Raw genomic sequence first — 13,292 nt, 5'->3', positions numbered from 1 at the left:
CCGTGAATACCAACCTTTATGGTAGGAAGTGCATTGTTTATGGTAAAGATAGATTGTCGATGACAGATTTGGGCTATGATTTGAGAATTGGTAATTGGAACGTGGTACGCATTAATTGATATAAGTTCTTACCTATGGGTTCCCTATATCTGAAATCCCATCTTGCTTAATACGAAATATCTAAATTACTTTTGAATAGTAAACATAATCATTTATGAAATATCTATTAAAAATCTATATGCAGATATAATGATGTGAGCATATTTTGAAGTAATTCACATAACTGTGCAGTTAGTCCGAAACAACTTTTAAGTTGCTCTATTAATCTTACAAATGAAGATTAATATTGAAAATAATATTTCAACCGTTTAGTTAATTATATGGTATAGAATAACTGTAAATTAATTTATAAAACATATAATTTATGTTCAAAAACCAATTTATTTCGAAATAAATCACTGCGTATGCGCCGGAAATTACCAAATGCCAGAAGAAATTTAACATCCCAAATATTATATTACCTAACTAATTTATTGTTACCTTAACGAGAAAACTTCTTAACTTTATCACCTACAATAAAATATAATCGGAAAAATTAACGCGTTCCAATAACAGATAATATAAAAACGAGTTAAATAAAACCTTCATTGTCATTTCGTATTAATTTTATAGGCCATTAAAAAAGTTGTAAACATAAGACGATTATCATGTCAACGGTTTTATTTGAAAAAAAAGAACGACCTTTTATTGTTTTTCATATGAAAATACGCTTCAACCAATTAACGGTAACTTTTGAGTGACATAAATATTGTTCCTAATTTAAAACATAGGTATAAATAGGCATACAGAACCCAATGCTAAAATAAAGATTCCAATTTTGACATGAAATGCCCTTCAAGCTTTTATAACCGACTTCCCAAAAGGAGGAGATTCTTAATACGCATTCTTTTGGCAATGATACAAAACAAAATCTTTTTCACAGGCACACTAGTTAACTATATCCTATTAAAATCCCATTAGAATTCTATTAGTTTCCATAACACTTTGTTTGTTACTCTCAAGTATTTAGGTTGATGTTTGAAAGGATTACAAACTACTTGTATTGTCTGGTTGCCATGGTTACCACAAAATTATGACGAATTGATATGTCTACTTGCAACATGGTTATTTATTGTTGAGTAGATTTAGGTGCACGATCTTGTTCTATAGTCCCAGAATTTCTGAAATTAGGTCATGTTTCATTTGAGATACTTAGCGATAATTTATTTTGCTCATTTTCCCAGTCAACATATCAAAAAAATTTACAATTTTAGACTAAGTATCATCCAAGATCATTCTGGGAAACTAAGTTTGTGCTACTCCTGACAAGTTTACCTATATTAACTTCGAAATATTTTTTATCTAATGTAAGTTTATATAAAGAAAATAATATCTAGAATCTCGCGAACACAAGTCACACATACTTCAAGCTAGCACAAACAATGTCAGGCGTTTCCACGAGGCAAGCCTAGTCGCGCAGACTATGTGCACCTAAATACCCACCCTGCTAGTCTGAATTCCTGATAGGCGTAACATTTGTACTATGCCGCGAATGTAGGCAAGATCTTTTAGCCGAGAACTAAGTTTAGAGGTAAACAACTTTGTTTTTCCATGTTGACTAGTTATTCAGTTAAGCACAGGTCTCTTGAAATAACTTTGCCACTATTAAGTAGGATGTGATGTGAAGTTAGCTAGAAGTCACTAGACAAAATGTATGTACGAAACACTATTGACTTAAGAGCAGCAATGCTATTTGATTGGAACTTGAATGTATTGCCAGTTAACTTTCCTCATTGTTTTTGATTGTTATTAGAATAAGGATGGGTAATGGGTATAGAAAAATATCTCCATGACTTAAACAGTCCACTTTCAGCTGTCTCAATTCTGTCTTCACCAAGTAAACTCAAGTTAAAAAGCCAGGAACAAGTTAATTATAGCTCGGTTATCTCGCGAACAAACGTTTTGACGGCGCGCCGGTACTCGCAGATTAGATTGTAGATAATTACAGTCTGCCTACAACTCAGCCTGTCTAGAAAGTGTTAGCACTAGTGTTTGTCTGCGGCCGCGTCTGTAATAGACTGCAAAATAAGTGTATGTTTATGAAAATCTGTGAGGTTGGCTTGAGGAGCTAATAAGAGTTTTGAATAAATAACCGTTCGCCGCCATCTTTGGTGAAATTCTCTGAAAGAAAATTAATTTGTGGCAACTTTCTTTCCAAAACGGATTACGGTTACGAAGCCATTGTTGAAAAAATCAACGCCAAAGTAACAGCAATCCATAATGCTATAACAATCCATTCAATTTTTTTGCATATTATCATTTCTACTTCAAGTAAGAGTTGACCTCCAGACGACCCAAACCACGGACCCAAACAGAGTGAATCAATAATGAACTTGACATTTTGAATTCGCAAAGACTAAACCAACGGCGTCAAAACTTACCACACTCAAAAATAATTTATTCTATTCAATAAGCTTTTTAAGTACTTGAACAGCAAATTCCAGTCTTGTGTTTTCAACCTTAGATCTGTAATCGGCACATCCTTCATCTCCAACAGAATGTCGGTCGTGTATTAACTGCTGCCATTCATGTGAAGGTAATGAGTTTCCGGTAAAAGCTGGCCGACCATTCAATAACTTGAACTTCGTCCCTTTTGTGCACCTACTTAGTACTTGGCTATCGAAGTTTCTAGACGTTGAGTCGTCATGGACGTAGATTTCATTAGAAATATTTAAACAATAATTTCCAAATTTTGTGTTAGGTGACTAAACTCATTGATTTATAAAACCTATTGATATAATTTTTTTTTTTTTGTATATCAATGACTAGACTCAAACAAACGTCTGATAAGGTGTATTAACTTACCAATGATTTAAGCAATTTTTGGTATGCGGAGTTTAGGTTACATCTACAAGGTTTTGACGAAACAAAAACTCTCTTAAGGTACCAAGATAGATTATGTACGTCAAAAGACAGCTAAATTCTTTCATCATCTAGCAGCATATAAAGCAAACTTCAGTTCAATCAAGATAACAAAAGAAAAACTAATTTAATAAAGGCTAACCATATTGCATGCTACTAACCCATTACCAGTAGCCCGAAGCAGCTTAAGCAAGCTGCAAGCAGGATTGTGAACTCAGACATAATTATAGGTTACCAACCTTTTACCTAACAGATTATTATTAATGTCCAGTACAGTCAACTTCAGGTCAGTGGTAACAGTTTTATAGGAAAATCGTACTTATTATTATTGAGTTAAGGTGCATGACAGTTACCACTGATGTGCAGTCTACTGTACCTAGGACGATAAGAAGCGGTAAATCATTTTGAGCCTAAACCATAATTTTGACGGATACCTTTTGATGTTGGTGCTTAGTTGGTTTTATTAGAAGCTGTGGTAATAGTGATTTCAGCATGTACTTCATCATAGTCGTTAGGTTGTGGTTTGGTAATTTCTGTTGTCATTAGGGTAATGACGATTTTATAAGTCAAAGCTAAGATGTTAGTAATTTCATGTGTAGTCACAAAAATGATGAATATGTCTGCCTAATTCTGAACATCTCTTTTGAATTATAAATTAGTCTGACTAAGCCTTAGTTCAGTATTGTATTCACCGTCAGAAATTTTAGTTTGTAAATAAAGTGTAAATTTTTTCAAAGCCCTCTCTTGTACACCCTGTGACAAGGAATTTGGGTCAATCTCTTATCTGTCAATAGTTATAGTTTTTAGTAGTCATTATTGTTCCTTGTTAAACCCAAAATATTATTTTTACTTATCTCCAAACCATCTTATCATTATCTTAACCATCTCCTTTCTTCAACAGTGGCAGCAGTATGCATCCTACTGGAAGTGGGCGCGCTCCCGAGCCGACGAGCTGGCTTCACGTGCAACGACCCAGCATTGTCATACCCTCACACGGGAGACACCTTCTCCATATCGCTGGTCGCAGCCATCACTGTTATTGTGCCTTATTTAGTGGTGAGTATTTTATTTATCATTTGAAAAACTTACTTCCTCAACCATAAATACTATTGAATTAACTAGAAAAGATAATCCCACCAAAAACATTAAATGTAAAAAAATGCCAAGTCTCTCGATGCAGTCTTTCCATCGTAAAAAGTTTTGAGATCTCATAGAAGCCAAGTCCTATTCAAAATATTTTGTAGTTATAAATCAACATTCAGTAATTGTATCAATAGTTTTCTTTATATTATAATTATAGTGACTTGGCAATGAGCACAAATTAAAAGCTGCTTACTGCCTGGAATTATGTGCAAATATTACTGACGAGACCAGTGATCAGATTATTTGTTATGTGTGAATCATGATGGTCACTACCGACTACATGCTTTAATACAATAATTAAGAATACCTTACGGGCCATCGCTTCAGAAAGTAAATGAATCGAGAGTAAACTAAGACTGACTGCCGTTGCCGAAATTCGGTTGGGACGACATGGATAAACCAAAATAAAATTAATTTTGTGATATTAATGTTTACGCATGCGGTGTGTGTAACTTTCAACTCCTCCAAATATGCCGTTTTATTTGTTTCTTCTTGTGCTCATTGCCAAGTCACTATAATTATAATATAAAGAAAACTATTGATACAATTACTGAATGTTGATTTATAACTACAAAATATTTTGAATAGGACTTGGCTTCTATGAGATCTCAAAACTTTTTACGATGGAAAGACTGCATCGAGAGACTTGGCATTTTTTTTACATTTAATGTTTTTGGTGGGATCTCATTTATTTTTTGTAAGTGTATTTCTTTCTTTTTTTTCACGTTCCATTACACTATATTTACAATTACTACTATAACAATATATTAATAGGGCTTAAACTTATATATATATGCATATATATAAGAAATAACTAACTAACAAATAACTAACTAAATAAATATATATCTACTAACTTACAAACTATAACTAGCTAAACTAAACTAAATAACACGTAAAGTTCTCCGAATATCAATTATCACTACAATATTTTTTAGTTTCGAAATGGTTTTTCATAGACAGATGGCGCTATCAAATGAAAATTATCGAATTATTTTGAAGTACTACTTAGACTGCGCTTTGTAACGAAACCATAGCGCGATTCAGACAGGTACAACGCCATCTATCGAGCGCGCATACAATATTTATCGCAATACAATGGAGTTTTAGCTTTAATTTAATGAATTATGAACTTTATGTATTAATTTTTATTAATCATAGTCTATGTATTACATTTATATTATTCTTTTCTATTCTATGTATGTATTCATCCAATTGAATAGGTACTTAAACAACGAACAAAGTTAACAATGCAGTCAAAATCCATACATAATGTTCTTGCCAAACCGCAAATATAAAATTGTTTTCTATGGCATATTATTTTTTAATGTTTTTATAATTTTTCCTTTATATGTGGCTAATGACCTATCTTGGTGCAAAATTTGAAGTTTCTAAGTCTGCCAGAAGTACCTTAGATTTTTGATGATCTGTCAGTGAATCAGTGAGTCAGTGAGTCAGTGAGTGACAAAATGGTGTAACTTTGATCGACCGTAACTCCTAAACTATTAATTCAATTGGCATGTAATTTCGAACTTAAGCTTGTTCTAATGCCTACTATTATTCACCGAAAACCTAAACTCCTAGCTTTGTCCACGTCGAAGATATAGGGGGGGCGAAACAGCCGCGAATCGCTTCGAGAAAAGATGGTACGGCCGTGCCCGTTTTGCTCGAGACTTGGCTGGGGCACTGCCGTGCCCCCAGAAACATTTGAGATTTTTAGTAAAAACAAGTTTAATGTATTTTACCAAACAGTAATAAAACTAATATTTTAAGAAGCCAAAAGTGATATACGAACAACCAAGGCATTCCTGATAAAAATACCTAACTCAGGAAAAAAATTGTTGAAATGTATACGTCTCTAAGGTTAGTGCCTTCAGTGCTATATTAGGAAGACGTAGGTATTCAGTATTCTTATCACTTAGGTACTCCTCCTGAACTATTGTCGTGCAAACGCCATTGTACTAGCAACACCGACTAATGTACACAGCTGTGTACTTAACACAAGTTAAACACACCTACAACTTGACGTACCTACGGTTTATGACAAAGCCTTTAACATCTATGCAGGTGGGCATGCAAATGAACCTTGATTTTCTAGACATTTTTAGGAAGACAATTCGTGCCAAGTTGCAACGTTAGTAGAATTCTTAACAGATTTCCTTGTGACTTTCTTGCCATTTTCTTTAAAGTTATATCAACTGCATAGGTTTTTCCCAACAATTCTTGGGTCAGCTTCTAGTCCAACCAAATTCAAAACAGTAGGCACTACTGTTTTCCAAGGAGCGAATGCATGTCTGGCCTCATTATTACAGTAACCTGGGCTTTATAATTTTTTATGACCGAAACGGGGATAAAACAATAAACATAAGAGCATTTATGAACAATCAATCTTTTAACATGAGAACACAATTTGCTTTTGTTTGCATTCATTTGTTTTTAACAATCGAAAAAAAATGACACAGAACATGGTAGCTTTACTACTCCTAAATGAGACAGACTGAACAGTGACCAACAAATTGTCAAGCTAAATGTCAGTAGCAAGATATTCATTCGCAGAGTTAATGTCAACAGCCTGTCCAGTGTCCATTAGAAGACAGACTGTCTATCATTTAGGGCTCATACGCACTATGCGGGTAGCCGCATTACGGCTAGCCGCGCGGCTAACCGCAAGCAGAAGTATGTACGTAATATTCATTTCTATACGCACTGCGATGCGGCTACCCGCAGACCGCTCCGGTCGCTCGGAGGGCTGCGGCCCGAGTGACGGCCAGCCGGACGGTTGCTATACGCACTGTGCGGTTCAGTCTGCGGCTGCCCGCCATTGAGTGACTGTTTTTTAGTTCTTCGAAAAATATTGCAAAATGCTTGCACTCATCTCGTCTTTGCAAATAAGGATGCACCCAGTACTTCTTTCTTTGTTTTTTCATCTTTACGTAACGTGTGTAAATGTAGTAAATGGCTGCAACTTCTTCCACGTCCATCTTTGAAATGGATCGACATGACCGCAAATCGCAACGGTTCTTCAACCGCACATTGCGGTTGCGAATGCGGCTGCCCGCGATCCGGCTGGCCGCATTCGCAACCGCATCCTGCGGTCAGCCGCGCGGCTAGCCGTAATGCGGCTACCCGCATAGTGCGTATGAGCCCTTACTGTCCATTAACACAATGTAAGACTGATTTTGTTTTTATTGCTGCGATGTCATTAGAAATGATGCGTTGAATGTGGAAGATTGTTTTGTTGAGTGTGGGTTCTAGCTAGGTTAATAAAATAGATGTGTATTGTATAAAACTGTTAACTTACCTGGGAGATTATAAATAAATGAATAAAGCTTGAGAAGCCTTTAAATCAAGTGTATGGTAATATTTGAATCTGCTGTATGATACAAATGATTGTGACTCAAAATAAAACCTCCTTTGTTTTCAATGGTGTATAATTAGATCTATATTTTTAATGCTATCGTCTAAATGATAAAGCGAACAAACAGCCTTCCTTTTTACAATTACTTATCCATTAATTTACATACCAAGACCATCTTCTATAGTAGCTACACTAAGTAATCTACCATCTACATACCCAAATTAACCACCACCTCTCTCCCCAGCTATGGGCAGTGGAAACAACTCTTCAACGCGAAGACGAGTACCTGAAGAAGAGTAAACTCCTCACCAGTGCCAAGACAGCCGCCTTCATCTACCGAGACTATATCTACGGATCAGTCTTCAACCTGACCATCTTGGAAGTGGTGAAGTGCGTCGTGGGCTCCCCGAGGCCGACCTTCTTTGATTTGTGCCAGCCTGATAAAGCTAGTACTTGTAATGAGTGAGTGTCTTTTGTTTTTCTTTATATCTTTTTATAACTATACAGTCAACTGTCTGTGTTTTTCCTCTCTGTGGACTTGTGTCTGTTTTTTGTCTCTAGTTTTCTTTTTCTTTCTTTTTTGTGTTGTTACTAAAGAATGTGGTATCTAAAGGTACGCGTATGCTTTTTTATTCTTACTTGACTAAATATCGTGATTATAACCTGCATACATCACAAGTATATTACAGATTGGTATTATTGCGTAATTCAGAATTATTTTCCTTCCTATTCATAAGTCGTTTGCCTGTTTCATCATCATTTTACTTATCAAATATACCACAAAAGCCATTTCTATAAACAGCATCATTTTACTTAGCTAATATTGTATGAATTAACAAGTGCTAGAAACATCATTATTAATTAACTTCATACTTCCAGTTCGGAGTACGTGAGCAACTACCGCTGCACATCTACGAAGTACTCCCGGTATCTTCAGATCGACTCCAGCCGCAGCTTCCCGTCTGCGCACGCGTCGCTCTCCATCTACTGCGGATTGTTCTTGGCTGTGAGTATTCGCGAAAACCTCAGAATATGGAGCTATTGGGTTCGATACCTGATTTAGGTAGATTGAATGGCGTAAATATTCTAAGTTATTATATCCAGGAAACATCGAACGGAAGAAGGGCACTTTTCTCTCTAATGCTATTAGGAAAATGTGTGTGATTTTTTTGTGAAAATAGTCAAAATGTACCTATATTAGTAGAGTAAATATATTTTGTAGAAATACATAGGGTTATCCTGATCTCATCAATTACAAAGTCCGTACATAACAAGATCCATGCATTGTAAGCATTCATGCAAAAAAGAGTTTCTATGGTTCTTCTCCATAAGACCCCAACTATTGTAATTTTAGGTTCGACGTTTGGAAAGAGCTTTAATACGTCTATTTGAAATTAAAACATTTGAGTTTGAGTTGATCGAAACAGTCCCTATTAAGTTCTTTATTGTTTTTAAACCTTTCCTCTCTACCTACCTCTATAACAACAAACCTTCTTCCACAGTGGTACCTCCAACGCCGCGCCTTCAGCTGGCACAACCGCTCCGTACTCCTGGTACCGCTACTGCAGATCCTCTGCATAGTGTACGCCGCTGTGTGCTCGCTCAGCCGGCTCAGTGACCACCGGCATCACTGGTGGGACGTCCTGGTTGGCGGCGCTATGGGCGCGCTCAGTGTTCTGTATACGGTGAGTTGATGATTAGGTTAAAAGGAGAATTAAGTACTATTTATTATGGTCACACATAAATATAATTGTGTGATATATAGGTATAGTTCTCGCCAAACTAATTACCGAGCATAGGCGCCTGCCTATCTTTGGCCGCGCAGTGATACCTTCAAAATGGTTTCTGTGGTCGAAAAGAACCCCTTGTCCAGCGGATCTTTTGATTTTGCAGACCTACTACCTATATGTAAACAGTAAAATACTGCTTTCGTACCTATTCAATTATTCTTAGGTTCATATCTTAAACAAAACTTTGCAAAGGAAAACATAAGACAGAGTATGATTATAAACCGGTGAGATGACTACATTATAACTAACATTTTTTATTATTAAATTTTATTGCATGTTATTATTAATTTTTATTTATCCTTTCCTGTATGCAATAGCTTTTTTTACTTATTTAATTACACAAAGTCATTTCCCGTATTAAATGGATAAAAACTATTTTAGCACGATCTTAACTGTAAAAAAATCAAAATCATCGATTCTCAAAACTCTGAGGTAAAATAAAAACAGAGCTTGAATAAAATTCAATTTAAGTATTAGCTTTTGGAATAACTTGTACCTTTTTGCTACGTTTTATGTAAGGCAAAAACGTGAAATAAGACTCAACATTTTTGAAAGATAAATCAGACGTCGAATCTATTATTTTGTATATTATACTTATCTATTTCAAAATCCTCTTAAAACAAATGTAATTTCTGACTACTCCTCAACAATCTCCTTTTACAACACTCCTAACTCATAGCCTTCGATATTTAAACAAGAATTCCCATAAAATAAATGTCAAACACATTATTCACCGACAATTAAATTCCAAATTTAAATTCCAACAACAATTCTATTTCTTCCAACAACAACGTTTTGTTAGAACCATAGATTGTAATCAGGTGTTGACATCACTGGCCATATTTTATTCCGTTCTCGTTAGTTTATGGTACTAAGGTAATAAACCTCATTAGTTCGTGTAAATGTTGGTGCATCGTGCAATGATAGAATCGTTTTATGTCGGGATTGCTTCAGCTGTCGTGTTTATGTATAAACACTTTATTGTGTTAATTGCACTGTTTTGATTCAAAATGGCAGCCGGTTGCCGGTTGCGTATTGTTTTAATGCAATTATACGATGTACTTACTGGCTATTAATGTCATTGAAATCGTTGAATAAATTAATGATCATCCTATTGAGATGAGACAAAACGCACCCGCCAACTGCATTTCTATAAGCACCTATCAAATGAAAACTCAAATAGTGTCCTAATTCCCAGGTTTCATCTTACCCCAATGTAACAATATTCAACAAATTGGATACTTAAATTGGGTTCTTTAACTAATCATTCCTTTCTTTCCTCAGGTCCTAGTTCTCTGCAAGAACTTCTCGCAGCCAGCCGTAGTCAGCACGAGTGACATTTCCAGCAGTGACGGTAACAACCACCAGTCAGTCCGCCGGCTTCTCTCCAGCGATGCTCATGTGGTCGTGCCCTAGCCTCAAGCAGTGTAAGCGCCACGCTTACATACAAACCTGACTTGAAGTGAGTTCTTGAGTTGAAGTGAAGTGAGTTCGTTTGAATCCGTGCTCAAAGAACCCAACGGAATTCGAATTGGAAGAGTTCTGAATCTCAGTTGCGTAGCGCGCTTTTGTTTTAAAGAGATGTAGATATTTAGAATTCTAGTTGATTTCTTGGAGATTTTTGGGAGCGTTTTGGAATTGGAATGAGTTGGTTTATGTTGAGTTCGTTGGAAGTTCGTTATGTTGAAGTTCTAATCTTAAGCAATGTAAGCCTTGAGCTTACTTGGTTTGTAAGTTGGACGAATAAGAACTTTTTGGGATTGTTTAAATTTTATTTCATTGACTGGGAATAATTTGTTGAAATGTGGGAATTAATTGGTCTGTTTTAGTTTATCGAATGAACGAAATATCTCTTTGGTTTGGAGAAGAATCAAAATTTTTTTATGTTAATAATGTGAGTAGAAAAAGAGTCTTTGAATAAAAAATAGGTACACTAGTTTATTTTAGAGGTCGTAGGAGACTTGAAGAAATGTTCTGTTAGCTTAGAATATTATGATGAGCATTGTTCAAATATTCTAATTAGTGATACAAAATTAATTTAATTTGCAAAAGGTGTTGAATTGTAAATAAAAAGTAGTTTTTAGTAACTTTATGTGCGAGTGATCTGATTTGGGAATTTTGATTAAATTCCGATGTATCATTGTAGTGATTGGATTTCATGATGTTGACTTAGATATGCCTAGAAGACACTGCTTTATAATTGAGTAAAAATAGCACACGCATAAGTTTCAAATGAATATATAAGACTACGCGCACACTACAAACTTTTAGTCGGCCGACTTTTAGCAAGGCGGTGGTTTCTTTTTTAGAAAATCTTGAATTCAATCAAAGTGACAAATGACCTGATCGTTGTTACGTGTGTAATTCCATTCATCTTCATACTGATTTATGTGCCTTTTTAGTCGTCAAATTACAAATTCAACAAAAATAAACCATTTTTTTGTAGTGTGCGCGAACTCTTAATAGCAGCACAGATCAAAACGAATTATATTTATAAAAGTAACGTCTTAAAAATAGATGCACTAAGTGATGATATTTTCGTGACATAGAAATTCACTTAGCAACCCCATGAGACTATCCTTTTATCTTAATTCCCCTTTGAAAAGGGGATGTCCCATGTTTTCTTAGAAGCATCATATTTTTAAGGGGAACAGCCCCCGTAAGTAACTTTGTTTACAAAGACAAATTGGATCTGTCATTTGTTTTTTTTTTTTGGAAAAATAATCGGGGTGGTAGGCCAAACTTTTTCATTTATTCTTTTTTGAAAAATAAATAAATTTGAAAACCAATAGATGACTGTTTTGTTTTTTGTAAATTCAACGGATTTTTTTTAAACTGTTCTTTTTTAAACAAATGCTTCAGTTTGCAAATTATCTTTCATGCGATTAGTAGCAAGAAATTTGAAGTCATATCTTTTTCTAAATCAATAAGTGACAGTTTTATTAGGAGTTAATTAATAAAATGTTTCGCCTAATAATTATTAAACAAAGAGTCATTCGTAGTTGTATATTTCATTATAATTAAATATTAAGTTAATTATAAATGAGACCAGTGATATTGTAGTGCAGATTTATTATATAAATTGTGTGTATTTTTGCACAATTTAATTTTATTATGGTTAAAAATATACACAATTTATTAAAATAAAAACACAGTGCAGCATTAATATTTAAAATAAAAATTCAACGTAATAGAACTGTTTCACGGCGTAACTCTACTTACTAATTTATTAATTAATTGTAATATTAAATATTATTAAAATACGTTTTTTTAATAATAACAACATTTTGACAGTATTCACTGCTTAGTACCTGTCTAGTCGTAAGGTAATTAAACATTTATTTTTATTTATTGTTAACATTTTTTCATAAAACATTGTTAAATCTACCCACCTGTATTTATAATTTAAAATAACAACATTAACTTTGTTTTTACCGGTATTGGGTAATAAATAAATTATTATTTCAACAGAAAAAAATAATAATTTGCTAATTTTCTTTTTAAGAATTTGACATTCCTGTGCATTTAGTATACTAATAGTTTTAGTCTTTTCTATCTGGAATTTTGTAAATATTATTTTTAAGGTGTAGATGTGTGTCTGTGGCTGACTGATGTCTGTATGTGAAATTGTATAAAATAAAATGAATTAAACAAAATTATGCGTTTTTTTTATTTACCAACTTATAACTTAACATGATGAGAAACAATATTATGATACCACCGGATTTTGCCAGCGGTAATCCCATGATCCTGTGGGAACTTATGAATAAACCCAGATACAAAGAAGCCTGTAGCCTTCCTCGATCCTCAGTGGACCACCTTCCAACGAAATTTCTGAATTCAGTCCTGTAGTTCCTGATATAAGCGAAGAACGCGAGCAAACACACTCTTCAGCATACCAGCAAATAAACACTTCATCTAATATTATAATTGGATAAGTATAGATGCGTACACACCGCAAGTAACACAGTGGGAAATAAAATATAATTGAATAACTTTATGAATTAAACGACTATTTGTTAATAACAGTCAATGTTGGG

General features: G+C 34.5%; 1 protein-coding gene across 2 annotated transcripts in view; it reads left to right on the top strand.

The window, feature by feature from the left end:
• The window catches only part of LOC135117853 (phospholipid phosphatase 3-like), a 96,593-nt gene extending 83,685 nt beyond the window's left edge, over positions 1-12,908 (top strand). For both annotated transcript variants that reach the window (XM_064038197.1, XM_064038198.1), the window contains exons 3-7: positions 3,863-4,017; positions 7,707-7,924; positions 8,342-8,468; positions 8,965-9,147; positions 10,537-12,908. In XM_064038197.1, the coding sequence (XP_063894267.1) occupies positions 3,863-4,017; positions 7,707-7,924; positions 8,342-8,468; positions 8,965-9,147; positions 10,537-10,668 (815 nt within the window). In that variant the 3' untranslated portion in view covers positions 10,669-12,908. The remainder of the gene's footprint in view (positions 1-3,862; positions 4,018-7,706; positions 7,925-8,341; positions 8,469-8,964; positions 9,148-10,536) is intronic.
• The last annotated feature ends 384 nt before the right edge of the window (positions 12,909-13,292 follow it).

This window comes from Helicoverpa armigera, chromosome 15 (genome assembly GCF_030705265.1).
Source record: "Helicoverpa armigera isolate CAAS_96S chromosome 15, ASM3070526v1, whole genome shotgun sequence".
Classification (NCBI taxonomy): Eukaryota; Metazoa; Arthropoda; class Insecta; order Lepidoptera; family Noctuidae; genus Helicoverpa; species Helicoverpa armigera.
Note: the sequence above shows the minus strand (reverse complement) of the source record. Positions and strands in the feature narration are given on the sequence as shown.